Genomic DNA, 16,301 nt, shown 5'->3' on the forward strand with positions numbered 1-16,301 from the left:
ATCTTCACCATACTAGCCTGCATGGATCCGTCCCCGTGAGACTGAACTCGGCATATCGTCTTCCATCTTAAACCATCTGACGGGCGTATCCTTATAACTCAAGTGCGCGTTACGAACCGGAAATTTCCTTAGCTTATTAGGCTGCGGTATATTTTCGCTACAGGAACCTACTGGGGCCGTATGGGGCCCCATTAATGTATTTCGTCTCTGGAGATCTCGGTTATTACCTCTCATCTATATTAATATTCCTTATGTTGCTTTCCACTGAACAAAGCTACTGAAGACGTATACCTACGTAATACACCCCTTAATTAGACTAGCGAGAGCGAATCTAATTGCCATCATATGCTCGCGATAGTTATTTAAAGCATTCCGCCTTGTTTACAGCAAGGTTAATATCCAGCTTCGGAGTAGACGATAAGAAAGGCGTCCCGATAGTGCTTATAACTCCGGTGAACTACGAGCTTGATAATATGTAGATTGGGTTCGTGTTAGAAGGAGTCTCCATCTCCATGTTAGCCAAGAGAGCATAAGACGAACTTACTTAAACCATATGCTGGTGTACACGTTTTTCTTTTCTTCTCGAGGAGGGGCCGGGGTCAATAAAACTCTCTTCAACTCAGACAGCATCACTTACTCCTGAGCACCCTTTCATTCTTTGTCCCCCCTCGCGTTACTCCTCCCCAAGCTAGTTGATAGTAACAGGATTGGTTCGCACATATGATAGATTGGCCTTGTTTCGCTCTCTGTGGGTTAGCCCATGATGTCAAAAGACGGGTTCAGTCCAGGCTAAGTTGAGTCAAGTCAAGTATAGCCGATCAACTTCTCGAATGGTACTGCCAATGAAACATCACAGGTCGGGTCACTGTTGGCTTAAGAGTAGGCCTGTGGGAATACCATCCCGAATGGCAAGACGTATTACCCCTCTACCAATCTAGGATAAGGTATAATGCGGTTGGCTCGGTGCGATGGTGGCGCAGCACATGTTCCTCGAGTGTCCCGAAATAGTCAGGTCGAGATGAAACGCGCCTGTCAAGGCCCTGCGGCCCTGGTAGACTACCCCATCATCACTAGTTCAACCTGTCCCGAGAACGAATCCGGAAACATATCATATATGCGACCACAGCTTCGACCGTTGTTATCAACCAACACACCTTGCGTAGCTAATAAACGGTCGTATCTCCCAATGGATACCCATGTCTGGAAACTGGCAAAAACCCTCGACGGCGGGTCGCTGTCTCGGCCACATATGTAGGTCTTTGCGGGAATAATTCTTCTGGGTGTTCGACATCACGTTGTAATACACCCATGCCTCTGGTTCCCTCATATAACCGCGCGCCTCCAGTACCACTATTCCGTCCGCTACCCCAGGAACGGGTATCGGCTCGTCAGCGCGAGTGAAGCCGCCAAACCATCTGCCAGCCTCTCTTTCTACTATATATACCAAACACACCGGAGTCTGGCAGTACTGGGAGACTGGTTTCTGCAACAACTCATCCATTTATCCGACAAACCGCAGACAACATGGCCGATGCCGCACGCAGGTTCGTGCAGGGTATCTCCAAGGAGCATGGCTACCTTGGCGAGGAGGTGTATGCGAGAATGGATTCGGAAACTCGCCGCCAGGTCGAAGAGGCTCTCCTTAAGAAAGACGAAATGATAGGCGCAAGCGTCACTACGTATGTCCACCCTTTCTCCGTACATATAAAACGAATACACGACTGACCTGAAGCTAGATTGGCCAAGAATCTATATTCTAAGGATGTGCGATTCTTGTTTGAGCTATTGCAAAATGCAGACGACAACAACTTTTCCCATGCGACGGCAGCCAATCATGCCCCATACGTATCCTTTCGTGTTTACAAGGATCGTATTGTCGTTGACTGCAACGAGGACGGGTTCACCAAAGCAAATATCCAAGCTATATGCAACGTCGGCCAGAGCTCCAAGACGGGGGCTCAAGGCTATATCGGAGAGAAGGGGATCGGGTTCAAATCGGTATTTAAAGTCGCTTGGAAGGTCCATATACAGTCTGGCCATTATTCGTTCACATTCACACACCGGAAAGGAGACTCTGGAATGGGCATGATTTCCCCAGAGTGGTACGAGACAACGGAAAGACTAGCACAGCCGTTGACTAGGACGACCCTATACCTGCACGAAAGCAACGGTACTGGCAACAATGATACACAACGGCAAAGTATTCTACATCAGCTCCATACTCTTCAACCTGCGATGCTACTCTTCTTAAATAAGTTGAAGAGTATTCATGTGCATATCCACGACCAGGATGGAGAAGGGACATCATCGTTTATTCTGTCCAAGGACGCCCCTATTATCAACAAGGCTGACCTTAGCAAAGTCTACATCGATGGTGATGGAAAGACGACGCATACGAACCAAGCCTATCGTGTCGTAAGGGGGATTGCACGTAACCTCCCTCGGAACGAAAACAGGGAGTACACTACCCAGGAAGAGCGTTCGAAAGCATACGGCGACGCGCCAGTTGTCCTCGCATTCCCTCTCACGAATACCGGCCAGCCGGTGATTGAACCTCAAGAAGTCTTTGCATTCTTGCCCGTTCGGCGAGTCGGGTTTAACGTAAGGTGGAATAACCTACATAGAATCGGCATGAGGCTGACTCGAGATTCTAGTTTTTGATCCACAGCGACTTTGTCACCCAAGCGAACCGAGAGGATATCGTAACTACTTCACCCCGGAATTGTCAGCTGCTAGATACTTTGGCAGAGACATTTATTATCGGGATGAGAGAGTTCTGTCAAGACGCGATTCTGAAGTATCACTGGATGAGATACCTTCCAAAGTTGTCAGACTATCCCTGGGATCCGTTCTGGAGGAAGCTTGTCGACAAGATCAAGGATCGTATCACCGATGAAGACATCCTATTACTGCGTGACGGCACAACCCTAAGAAAGATATCCCGGGCCGAGCGACTTTACTCCACATACTGTGATCAGCTCGGTTTGCCTTTATTCGACGATCTTTCGGGCAATTTAGCCCGTTATCTTTCGCAGTCCTATGGTTGGAAGGACCTGGATCTTTTGAGCGATTATGGTCTTGATTATATGGCTCAAGACCAGTTCATCGCAAGGGTACGAAACGATTTATCGAGTCCAACGTCCAGAATGCGTTCCCCTTCGTCTAGTGATGATTGGCACGAACGCGCAGCCCGATGCCTTAGCTTATCATTCCGAAAGGGGTGGACCAACAGAATAGCCGAGACTAAAGAGTTGAAGCTCATCCCGTTGATCGATGGATCTTGGGTTGATTCGAGACATGACGTATATTTCGCGGTGACGTCAAACTGTCTGAAAATTCCTACGGATCTTGGACTCAGCCTCGTTCACCCCGATGCAGCAAAATTGGCCGATCGAAAACAGTTATTCCGGAACCTTGGCGTGAAGTACGCCTCCGTTGAGGATATCCGCACCCGTATCTTTCAGAGATATAAGCCCGGGATCGAAATCAGTATCGATACTTCACGCTCTCACCTCGAGTTTCTGTATCGGACGTGCGATAGCAAATCCTTTTTATTTTTTCCTGGGATGTTTTTGTATAACACGCTCGGGGTGTGTCTTCCGACAGAGGGTAACGTATTCTACTTGGTAGACAATGCTCGGTACGGCCTCTGGGAATTGCATCTTAAAGTCGATGAGAACAAACGCCCTCGCTGGCCTGGGATTCATTTTCTATCCGAGAAGTATTTCGAAAACCCACCGAATGAAGAACGTTTACCTTGGAAAGCTTGGCTGCATTTGTACCTAGGGGTCCGCAAAGTCCCACGACTCGTGGTCCCGCACACTGCAGAGCTCTCGGAGGAATGCCTGTTCGTCGCGGAGCACCTGTCTTCCGAGCTTCTAGGATTCCTCAGATATAGTTGGAGTCATCGGGATTTTTCCGTGACACCTGAGCATATGGATATGTTGAAAGCTCTGGAGGTTCCTTGCCTAGGCGGCCAACTCGAGATCCTCTCCAAGACATATCTCCCCTCGACCGCAATATTCAAACGACATAACGAGTTCATGCGACTCGGAGAATTCTTCCCAATTCTCGATATCCGCGACGACTTCGACACATTATCGCAAGATGATTTCTTGCGCGAGATTGGGGTGAAAGATATTAGTCCCGATCTAGACTTCTATCTTGATGTTCTTTACTATATCAAGCTGAGCCATCCAGAGCCGTCCGACCTCGTCGACTCTTCGCGTATCCTGCGCTTATATCTACGCATCCTAGCGGAGTGTTTAGATCCCAGCGATGAACATACGCGAGAAGAGAGAAAAACTAGAGTAATGTACGTATGCGTCATCTCCTAAATCTGAGCTTAGTTCGGAGCTGACATACTGACGTTTACACTAGAAAATTCTTCGAGGAGGAAGAGCTCATTTTCGTGCCGTCCTGGGGGGATAGAACCCCTGAATGGGCTTCACCAGATGATTGTCTTCTTGATGGCCCGATTGGTATGAGATTTAGGCATTCGATCTTCCCGTTATACCATGAATGCTTTGTGAAGTCAGGCCTCGACTTTCAAAACTTGAAGAAATTCCTGAGTAGTATTTTGGCCATCAGACGGACCGAGTTGGGAAACATTATGAGTGAGCTTGGGCTTCTCAAAGCATTCGACCCCGAGCAATCAGAAGTCTTGGAGCTGTACAAGTATCTCGACAAAATGCGCTGTTCGGATGAAGCCTGGAAGTCTATCAAGTAAGCGCGCTAGCCTCCTAAGAAAGCTACGGAAACTAACGGGCACACAGTAGTGAGGGTGTATTTGAAAATGAGGCTCTGATTTTTGCGGACAGTGGCCTTCAAAAGTGGTATAAGCTGTCTCAATGTCTATGGTCTGCTCCGGCCTCGATCCGAGGCAAAATAAATTTGAGCACCGTGTACGACGATGGTATGAAGGGCTTTTTTGTTAACAAGCTTGGTGTACGCATGCTGGACGCCAATATCGTCTACAACGAATTGATGGGGTTGGAACCAGACGAAGCCGCGGTCGAGCGTGTCAAAGATCTCCTTTGGACCCTCAACTCACAGCTTGAGTTCGGGCCTCCAGAAGGTTCGGCCGATATCTTGTTACAACATCATATCTTGCCAATCCGACATGTCGGCGGTAGTGTAAGCCTAGATTCATCGAGGGCGGAGTTCGCCATTGTCGACCGAAAGACACTTGACGACATCTTCGGTCGGAGACTAAAGGTTCTGGATTTCACCGCTAATGAAATTCACAAACTGGAAAACTTCCTGAAGTGGGCTGGCCTCGAGAGTCGTTATCTGTCGCGATTAGTCAAAGAGTCATCGGTGCTGGATTCGAGCGACAAGCTACCAATCTCAGACCCCACGCAAGACATTTGTAAGAGGGCTTATGGGCTTCTCCGGTACGATAACATATCTATCCAACCCCCTATGAGAGCCCCTGAACTAACGTATTCTTAACAGCATCGCAGTTCATTTCAATAGTTCTCTCGTTAAAGGAGACGGCCAAGAGCTTTACGATTTGCTTCGAAATCTACGAACCTGGGAGACACAGCGAATATCCACAACACTAAGCGTCTCGCTTGGTGGACAAACCGTAATCGAGGAGATCGACAAAGGCGAGGTCCATATTGACGACAGTGACGGCCTAGAAATATATGTACCGCATGACGAGACGCGACGAGAGGATGCCTATATTTCCAGTCTCCCGAATCGTCTGGCGAAATGGATGGAGATTGGCCCTGAAACACGCACACATGCGGCGTCGCTCATCCATGGCGTCTTACTCGTCAAGGTGTCACAGGTTAACCGGTACCTCAATGGTCATGGTATTATCGAAGTTACCGTTCCCGAACAAGTAGAACAGAATGGTGTCACTGGAGTTTATCAGTCCACTTTCACCCTTCCTTCTACTCCAGCATCTGCGAAGATATCTACTTCTCGAAGAGAAGTCTCACCTTTATCAGAGCCAAGAACGCCCCTTTCCGACGGCGAAGAAACCTGCTTTGGACAAACACCTCCGTCCGCCGATCTTTATACTCCTAGCCTGGGCCCGGGCAGAACTCGCTCTCCACTCGTACGAAAGAACTCACCGCCTGATCCGTATATTACGCAGCTATTTACGAGAGAAACACCCAAGTCCCAAGAGTACCGCGCGCTTTTGTTACAAGTAGCATCGATCGCGAGGAGAAGCCGACTTCTAGACGGGACAATGAATCTTTCCGGACTCCTGGATGGACTCGTTGAGGATCCTACCGTTGGAGGTAGATCCTTCAATAAGTATGATCTATTCGGCGATGAGCCCCAATTCGAATGTAATAAGAAAGTCGGCGCCGCAGGAGAACTATTCGTAAGTTTTGTGAACAAGCACCGTCTCGCCAAAGATTCTAACCACGTTTCTTAGGTATTTGAGCTTCTTTCATCCATGAACCCGTCTCTTGGGGGATTCGGCCGAGCGAATTGGACGAGCACTATCCGAAAGTATGCGACGGCTCATCCGGAGTACGCGGATATGGATAGCTGGAGGGGGATCGAAACCTCCGACCTTCAGTATCAAGACGATGACGGCACACTAACCAACGCTCTCATAAGCAGGGGGTATCTACAGAGAAAGTGGAAGAATACTCGGCCGCGATTTTACATCGAAGTGAAGACGACGGCAGGACCTTGGGATACCCCTTTCTATATGAGCAATGCCCAATGGACTAAGCTGAAGGATCTATCTAGGGATGGCTCTGTGTGTGTCATATTCCGCGTCTACAACCTATATAGTAGTCGGATTGGCCTAAGCATCTACGCCGACCCGGCCCGGCTTGCCGAGGAAGGACGTCTAGTGTTCACAGCCGATAGGTGGACAGTCAAACCCACCACCACATGATCGTCAACATCAATACGAGCGAGACCTCATCTTCCCAATGTATTGTCATTGCAATGTACCCAGTCCTCGCGCGAGATCAAAGTGGAGTAGGACGGGGATCTATTTAGCCGCGATCGAATACGCGCGAATTCGATCGAGTTAGCTGTGATAGTATGACGCTCTCAAAGCTGTATTATTATATACCCATTCGTTACATTCCCGCAATTCAGCCCACGTAAACTCGTTCCGATTTATTCGTGTATAGTATAGGACTTCTCCCTTTAAATCCATCACCGCCCAAGGTACTGGCAGGATTCTATACTCTGTCGTATTTTCCTTGAGAATACTAAGGACGTCGAGGCTCGCCGACTTACGGGGAAACAGTTGTGACGACGAATGAAGGGATTCGTCTTCACCAAATATTTATAATATTTATTTTAAAAAAAAATAAATCACAGGAGTATAAGAGGCGCTATTCGCGATACGAAATGCGGTATATTACAGACATGGTCGTGCCGCATGTTCGATATTACTTCACGGCCCCGTCATGCGCCATGTGTGGCAGTAGCGTTTGGTATTTCCACGCAAATGTGTTACCTACCCAAAGGCATGTACGGAGTCTTCAGTGCCAACATCCAGTCGCTCTTCAACGACGAACATTGCGGTGGATCCGTTTCCGACCATGTCTTGTTTTGGTATTGAGGGTTTGGAACACAGGGGCTCATTGAAAAGAAACTCAAGAGCAAGGAGAACTACGTCGCGCAGATCAGAGAGGCATTCGGGAAGATGGTGTATACGCTCAGGTGACAACGCGGAGTGCAAGGAGGGATCAACAGTCTGTGCCGCCAGAGGCGTTTAAGGGTGGGTATTTTCATTGCAGAGAGATGCTTGGTGAGTGGATGGCTAGCACAGTGAATGATGCTGGTAATCTATCAGATCAAGCTCTGCGGCCAAGTTCAAAGTTCTCGCAATCTTCTCACCTATTCGAATTTCTCCCCATAATGAGACCTTTGAACGAGGCCTACCTTCGCAAGCGAATAGTAGAACATGTTTCACGTTTGGGTTAGCGGATCGTATACTCTAGGCCTTACTGGATACGTTGATCAATAGTTTTCAGCGTTGCATACTATCTGTCTGGATTCAGAAGAATCACTTCGTAATCATTAAAGCTTACATCTCGATCAAAGCCTTACGCAGTTTAAGGTAAAGATGCTATATTGTAATAAAATGGCAAGAGTAAAAGAACTGGTGCCTAAGCGTAAATTAATATACTATCAGAATAGGTATGGATCTGTAAGCATTCACACCACTACAGCCAAGGCTGAGGAATCAACCATAATGAAGCCATTGTGAACAATATTAAGCTAATGTTAATTTAAGGTGCCTTAATCGTGTTCCTTCTCGCCTACGTTCCCCTGCTACCTCTGCGCGGAACCTATACTACCATACGTCGCTCGAGTCAGCTGCGTGACAATAGAGTTTACAGGAGATCGGCCTAAAGGAAGAAGACCAAGGGTTTCCTTTTTAGCCGGCTTAACAGCTACCCTAGTTCTCGCAACCATTCCTCCAACAGCCAAGCGGAGCCGTAAGGGCATTCCCACTTTCTGTGATACATACGTGGTTCCTGCGGTCGTGACAGACCGGAACCCTGCAGACAGGTGCCCCGAGAAAACCTCCCTGGCCGTCAACGCTAGATATTAAACTTAATGGTCCCTTATCCGGGTTATCTAATAAGCCTATACGGTAAACGTAAGAAGTTCGTCGTTAGAATATCGATTCTCTAGGTCCACAGTTAGTCAATAAAAATTCCGAGGGATTAGAAAAGCTCATTAATAGCCTTGATAATGCCTTTACAACGGCTAATTGTATCTTAGTAGTCTTCTATACACCTGCCCGTGTTCACACCCCTTTAACCTAATATCAACTGAACGACGAACCCGTTTGGACCTTCGTCCGCCTTGGCCCATTCGCTGAAACCTCCGGGAAGACGGGCAGGTTAAGCGCCTCGTTGTCCCGGTTAAGCACCTACTACCGTCTGTCGTGCCCTTCATCTCTCCTCGCGATGGGGACTGGGAGGCAGATCCACGCTAGCCGGTAGGGTGACAGCAAAACTCTACTTAATGGTTTTGTATATCTTTAGGGCTCCAGCGGCAAGGATTACCGCGAGCATGGATAACATTAGCTGGACGACGAGAAGCTGGTCGGGTATGTTCTCACACAAGATGTCTGTGATCTAAATTTCATGGACTTATCTTCCGGAAATTATATAGAAACATGACGTGCAACATGGAATAGTGGCAGAAAAGAGAACCCTTGCATTGGCTTCAACGTCCGGGTCGCCCAAAACAACTCCCTGTCAAAACCCTCGCGAAGAGCCGACAGTTATGTTTTCATCCTCTCAGCTGCGAAGCACCGCCAACTTAACTAAACCATATTCATGGCGCACAAAAAAAAAACTCACCCTACTTAGTGTCTGTTCAGGCGATAGGTCATCTGCGGCTCTAGGAGGGCAATATTCTGGGAGCATTATAGGCATATTCTGACCCGTTAAGTTCTACTTGTTCAATGTTAATACTAGGAAGATAACTCTACCGGCTCAGCTCTACGGCATTGCATACATATAGACGACTAGCAGCCGGAAGTTGAATCCGATGGCTTTAACGAAGCTATTTTATGCTAAGGGTTAAAATCGCCCCAGGCTTCCGTGCTTATAGGTATTCTATTAGCCCGCGTATTAGCCTGTTGGCGATGCCGAAAGGTGACTATTAGGGCAACTCGGCCGCCAAACCCCCTTCATATATAACCATTAGAAGACTTCTCAACCTATCAACCCTAATACTTTGAGATTTACAACAGCGTAGGGTACGAATTCTTCTCCCATTGACCCGGAAACTAACAGAGGGCCGCGGCTAAGGAGCTCGATTCCATGTGTCCATAAGAGGCAGTAGTCTCCGTCATTCGACGGGACCCGCCTATTTTATGCCGCTAATGTCGACGTTCGCCTCATCCGCGTCTTCCGGCGCATCGACGGCTCGTGGCCGGCAGTGCGTGCGTGCATGGCGGAACGCCACGACAGCATGCTGTTATCCCTGCTGAAGGTAGGTAACCTCGACGCCTAGTCCTCGGCGACGCTTCCCGACGAATCTGAGTGGGTGAGGCGCGGGCGTGTGCTAGATCCGCCCACATTACAACTAGGGCCTAGAGATGAATAGGGGACTGCGCCGTCGATGCCCGGCGAGACCTCGCGGGAGAGTAGTAATATCTAGGCGCATGCTGGATGGACGGCTAGCCAGAGAGTGTGTGTGAATTGCATGTGACAGAACCGGTCTAGAACGTGTTGGCAGGCAAGCTGTCCCGAAAGGGACACGCCTACAGTACCCTATTCGGGAATATGGACTTAATATACCGCTCCCTACGATATCACATACTCAGTGGCTTCCTGACAGCGATATCCGTCTCGCTCTCGCTCCCGGGAGCGAGTGCCTAGCTAGTGGCTCGGGCCTCCTGAAGTTACCTCTTTTCTCTCTCTCTCTCTCTCTCTCCGAGCCCACCGAACTCCCGTCTTACTGCACGGGGGAGAAAGGAAAAAAAAAACCGTAGTAATGCCGCGCACTTGGCTGTAGATATCACAGCCATGCGTACACACGTGAATACGCAACATGTCGACGAAACGGGTGATGGGGCTTGGCCTGTCCACTGTGGCGGACAATCTCGATGCGAGGTGAGATGGGATGGGGATCCGAATCCTTCCGCTGACAGGATCTGCGCCTACCGCGGAGCCCGCGGCATGCTCGGTACTTGCCGGCGTACCTACAACGTGGGCGCAGGACGAGGGGGGAGCAGGATCTGGCCTGCGCTGCGTCGGCGTGTCGCGTCCTGCGCAGCAGTTAATATCTAGGCATGCATGCGTGCACGTATTATGGGCGCAGATAGGTTATGTAATACGGATCATAATATGCTGCTTCTTTTCCAATATTTGCACGTCAGCGAACATGTCCTCTAGACGAAATCGCATGGGGATTGGAGAGCGGGAGAGAGGCACTTCGCGTCTGGCTTCCCCCAAATCGAGGGAACCGACAGGTGGCTTGGCTTATGGGGGATTGCAAGAATAGGAGGCATGCCTCGTAAGAAGGCCCAACGGCGACTGGCTTATAACGCGACGAGCCCTCCCGCCGCCGTCATTAAAAAAAAAGTCAGCTCACTCGCGTCCTCACTCCGTTCCTCGCGGGAGAAGCGATCGTCGGCGCGCCCCCAATACCCCGTCGTTCTCCTCGCTGCCGCATTGTCGCTTTTGTTGTTGTTGTTATTGTTGGGGGAGGAGGGAGGTACTCGCGTAGAGGCAGCCCTGATTGGATTCCCACCCACCCACTCGCGAACCGGGATGACATAGCAATGCCTCCCCCCTTTCGGGTCCGCGCGCTGCCTCTCGGACGAAGATACGCGTCCCTACCTGCTATCGATGTACTGGGCACGCTTCCCAAGGACCCCGAACAAGTGCTTGGACTCGCCGACTAGGCAGGCAGCGCAGAACAGGGAACGGGGGGAGGTTACATACCCACGTAAGACGGTGAGGCTTAGACTCGTGGTCGGGCAGGCAATAATACTGGTCAGACAGCGGGCAGAGTGGTGGTATATGCTAACTACCACAACTCCGACGACTCCGACGACTGCAACTACATAGATATGTACGGCTGCTACGTGGATAGGGAGTTGGGTATGTATCGACCTAGTAGGCTATTAGCATCCCCCCGTTTCGCGTCGCTCACTCGCTCACTCGCGCCAGGTGGTGGCCGAATATTACTGCTCATGTAGTATACTTACTATATTCGCTTGCATGCCTAGGCGGCACGGGGTTATTCGCCCTCCCTCACCGGCGATGCCTTTTGCCTGCCTCGAAGCGCAGTTCGGCGTCGGCAGGCATCGGCGGACCCAAGACCGCGCGCAATTCGCCAGCGATCGTCCAGGCAGTGCAGCCGCCCGATCCGGCAATCTGGAGGTGAGAAGCCTAGACTCTCTCCCTCCCCCCCTCCACGCCCCAAGCCCGCCGCCAATCAAGCCCTTGGGGGAGGGGAGGAGGCCTTGTTTCGGTCGTCCGCTCTCGCCCGGGTCTTGGATTATGCGCGCCCCTACCTACCTACCTACCTACCTACCTACCTACCTACCTAGATCACCGCCGTTCAGGGATCCGCCATCCCACATGCGCCGAGAGCACTGCAGCAACCTTCCGCCCTCCTGGTAGGGCTGAGGACCGAGTCGCCGCCGAGCTAGCGACGCTGCGAATCCACATCGTGTGACGTGCTCTCCTGACATAGGTAGACGTCTGTGCGCATACCAGGACATGTGTCCGCGTCTGTGTCTGTGGGCCGAGGGCGACCTTGACGGGACTTGCCGTCGGGGAGAAGGGGGGGGGGGGGGGGCTCGGATTGATACAACGTAGCAGATGATGGCGGTGATGATGACTACGATGATGGCAAGGTGGAGGAGGAGTAAGGAGGAGTAAGAAGAAGAGCTCGACGGGGGGGGGGGGGTTGAGGGAGGGGCCCATTCGGCTATCTGCCTACGCGATCCACCGAGGCGAATCTCGGCCCCAAGGACGGGGACCCGGGATGAAACGGCCTATCACCCCCCTCCAGGTGCCGGCCAAGTCCCCAACGCGCAAGGCCAGAAACAGCAAACACTAGGAGGGTTGGTTGACCCGAATCTACCTACATAATATTGCAGGATGCTAGGACTACAATGCATAAGGCTAACCGCATGAACGTGCTAACACCCCCTTTCCCTTTCTGCGGGAACAGCCACCTACATCCAGCTCATGCAGTCTAATACCAGTGTTCCGATCGATTTGGTTCCGGGGCATATCCTCCTCGATACCTCGGCATCGAGGAGCATCTAGGCACAATGCTCTAGCACAGTTGACTTCAGGTTCCTATACATCGTCGAGCAGACTATTACTTAGCTACCCAGTTGACTGGTTGCCCCAAGGGGTTAGCCGCAGACTCTGGATGTGTAGCAACCTCTCAGCGCCCATAGCTGGATGGGTTTCATCGGCAGACCCGAAGGGGACGGCTTGTGGCTATGGGATGGTCGTATATCCTTCTAATTTTCTTTGTCTTCTCATGTTACCGCACCTATCCCGACTACGTGATGTGGTTTAGCACAGTTTTGCCACAGTGTGACATCAGGCTTGACAACTTTGGCTGAAGCTAACTGCAGAGGAGAGCCGGAATAGGCCATGGCTCGGCCAAATTACTTGGAGACTGTGAAGCTACTTTCTCTGCCGCAGCAGCTCTAGAGGTCCTACCTCGGAGTATTTGCCCGGTCTTATCTGGGGTTGAGGGCGGTCGGGTTAGGAGTTTTATCGTCCACTCTCAAACCATGAGCCAAGTATGGGAAGGGCTGAGGTTCACAGGGTGTCCGGTACCCAAACGTAAACTTTCGATCTTTGTTTAGGCTTGTTCAGGGTCATCGTGATGTAATGTAGCAGGTTTGTTCACAAAGCCCATCCCCTCGGAGGCTGTGTGGATTTAGGCAGTAGAAAGCTTACCTTCACCCCTACTACGTAAGTTAGTTGCTCCTTAAGGTATACCTAAACAATAATGAGTTAGGCAGAAATCAAGTAACTTAGATAGAAGGGACTGCCCTGCGTACCAGAATAGAAACGTCTCTTTTACTTCGCCAATACTGCAAGCCCTAACGGTGGCGATCTCGGTTCAAGGCGGCTTATGACTTCACAAGTTTGTAGGATCACGCGAGGCCGGTTTGAAGAAGATAATCTTTTTATTGTTCATTGCTTCGACGATGTTCAAAATGGCATGAGGCGCCGCATATAGTTGCTCTAGTTGGTTTTCCTATATATATTATTATATCCCGATTTAGGTGAGGAGATAGTCTCTAGCACCAGCGTATCTATAATCGAGGTGTGTAGAGAGCGTGATAGTCGCCCACAGCTTCTGTAATACGGATACCCTAGACTACCTACTATTCACATTTTCCGAAGTAGGTAATTTTGTAGGTGAGTCGGTGCCACGACAGTGAATCACCTCTACAGCTTACTGTGAGGGTCGGTCGGGGGCATTATAGATTCCCAAGTAATATAGGTTCGAATCACCACCTACAATTATCCTAATGCCCTTTTTTTTTTAATCCTTGATCTCTCACGATAAATATTTTGACTTTCTTAGCCTCTCTCCCGACTTTTCTCATGTCTTGTGATATATGGGCATGTACCAAGCCGCCACAACATGATATGTCACGGCTTACCAAATGTACCGCATCTGGATGCTCACGAGACTTAGAAGCACCGCTTATCGTGGGAGTGCTCCTGTAGTGGTCCCCTGTGTCCCTATCGCAAGACGAGCATTGGGTGTTGGTTACACGTCGGGACCCGAACGGGCGTATATCACCCACTTAGACGTCCCGGTTTCCAACGAGGGTAGAAATGCCCAACCCGAGCCGGGTCGTAATAGTATATGAGCCTTACTTCGAACCTTGAATGAGGCGGTAAGAAGTAGCACAGGAATTGCCGTCGTGGCACCGTTTCTTTTACGACGGTGGTGTTGAGTGATCTTGGCGCGCCTACAGGTAAGTGTGAAGATCATGGCGGGTGAGATTTTGCTAGCCGGAGAAAAAAAAAGAAGAGAGAAAGAAAACACTTAGAACATCGACACAGCGCAGCTCGGGAAGGGAGAGGAATGTTGGCCAGAGGAATGAATGTGTCGGGTTTAGAACCCAGGCTGGTGGACGTCGCCGACCACGTCTAGTCCTGGTTCTTGTGACTCCGAGGCGGCGTGGGTATCTGCAGGATCCCTTTGGGAAGGGGAGCGGAGGGCAGCCAGTGATCACTCTCTCAGCGGCGGAGGAAGTTGATTGCGTCCCTGCAGTTATCAGGAATCCAAAGGCCTCAAAGACAACGCAGCGCTAACCGGACGCGCGCTCGCGCTCGCGCATGAGGCAGACCGAGAAGGGAAGGACTGCGCTGACGCCGCCCAGCCAACTCGCCCCCCTACTTGCTCCCTTCGAGGCAGTGCATCCGTTATTATTGTTGTTTCACGGCCGACGTAGCCCTTCTGCAGCGAGGCGAAAGGACTGCAGCACATCCAAGAGCAGCCGGCGTTGATCAAGAACCCCCAAATGCTCGTAGGCGTCCAACCGCGGCCGATTTGGCCATAGGGTACCGCCAAATGCTGCGCGACCGTACGAACCTGCCGGTTGAGATTACTTGGATCGTTTGTCGGTCAGAGGGATCTAGCCTATCGACTTGCGTAAGGGCTGAATATAGCGACTCCGCAGGGAGGTCTATCGCATCGCACAGCATCCCATGCAGCTGCGCCGTGGAATCTGGGTGAGCCTCGCATTAGGTAGGTGGGTAGAAAGACAGGTCAAGGAGGGTTAGGTAGGGTATGTAGGACTGAAGGGACGCCTAGCTTGCTCCTTTTCGTCCCCATTTCCTCGATTGAGAAATATAGGGGGGGGGGGATGAGGGACGGAGGATGGGGGGAGTAGACGCAGTAGACCCAGCTGGTGGAGCGCTGGTGTACGTGGTAAACGCGAATTTCCTGAAAATCTCGATCGGTGTTTTATTTACGATGTCTTTTTTTTTTCTTTCATAAATATTATGTTTTAGATTTTCTCCCTTCCCTCGGCCCCTTCTCGACGGAAGCAATAGGCAAGAAAACCCAACAGAAGAAAAACAAAGAAACAGAAGCCGAGCCGACGGACGTATGGGAAAATAATTGTGAAAACAGCCTGTGCCGAGGCCCCAAATGCCGTTAGCTAAAGCACGGCGTAAATCCCTCGTCCTCTTCCTCCCTCCCGCCTCCCCCTCCTCCATGCTTGAAAGGGATTCGTGCCCGAGCTGGTGACAGAATGCGTGGGTGGGTTACCGTACGGGTCAGGCAGCCTCGAATGAGACGGAAGCGTCCAACATAGCTCAACGAAAGCTTGCAAAATCTATCTCTCTAGCTAACCTATTCATGCCGGCGTCGGGGAACGCTGCTATGCTTACTGATCGGGTCGTCAGCCCTCCCTGCGGACGGACCCTTGCCCTACCTAACATTCCCACTTGGCCTCGCGCCGTGCACCCCCGACTCCAACTCCAGCCGGAGTCTGAAGCCCTTTTCGGTGTGGGCGAGGGCGAGGGCATGAGGTTATACACATATGATATCACTTGTCTTATAAGCCTGGTAGCTGCATGCGTCGTACAGGTCGAGCGTCGACACCGAGCGCAGGTCGCTGACTCGCCTGTAGCCGACGAAGGCCGAGTCAGACAAAGTTGTATCTGCTTGAAAGTATATCGCCGCAAACGGATCACGATCGCCGGGTTCCGGGCCAGAGTGAATGCGCAAAAGATGGTTCTAGCGATCTCTGGCTGGCTCGCGGGCGGGTGTCGCCTCTTGTCTCCCCCCTCTCTCTGGTGCCCGAGGGGCTGATGGGGAATCGAACGATGCTCAGG

The 16,301-nt window shown here is 50.8% G+C and overlaps 1 protein-coding gene across 1 annotated transcript; it reads left to right on the forward strand.

Moving 5' to 3' along the window:
• The first annotated feature begins 1,093 nt into the window (after positions 1 to 1,093).
• GGS23DRAFT_559520 (uncharacterized protein) lies at positions 1,094 to 7,079 on the forward strand. Its single transcript, XM_051515821.1, has 7 exons — positions 1,094 to 1,679; positions 1,737 to 2,601; positions 2,655 to 4,315; positions 4,381 to 4,725; positions 4,776 to 5,396; positions 5,458 to 6,343; positions 6,398 to 7,079. The coding sequence occupies exons 1-7, from the start codon at positions 1,525 to 1,527 to the stop codon at positions 6,869 to 6,871; spliced, it is 5,007 nt and encodes a 1,668-aa protein (XP_051374214.1). The 5' UTR covers positions 1,094 to 1,524; the 3' UTR covers positions 6,872 to 7,079.
• Positions 7,080 to 16,301: the final 9,222 nt, after the last annotated feature.

This window comes from Durotheca rogersii (genome assembly GCF_024521655.1).
Source record: "Durotheca rogersii strain YMJ 92031201 chromosome Unknown GGS23scaffold_5, whole genome shotgun sequence".
NCBI lineage: Eukaryota > Fungi > Ascomycota > Sordariomycetes > Xylariales > Xylariaceae > Durotheca > Durotheca rogersii.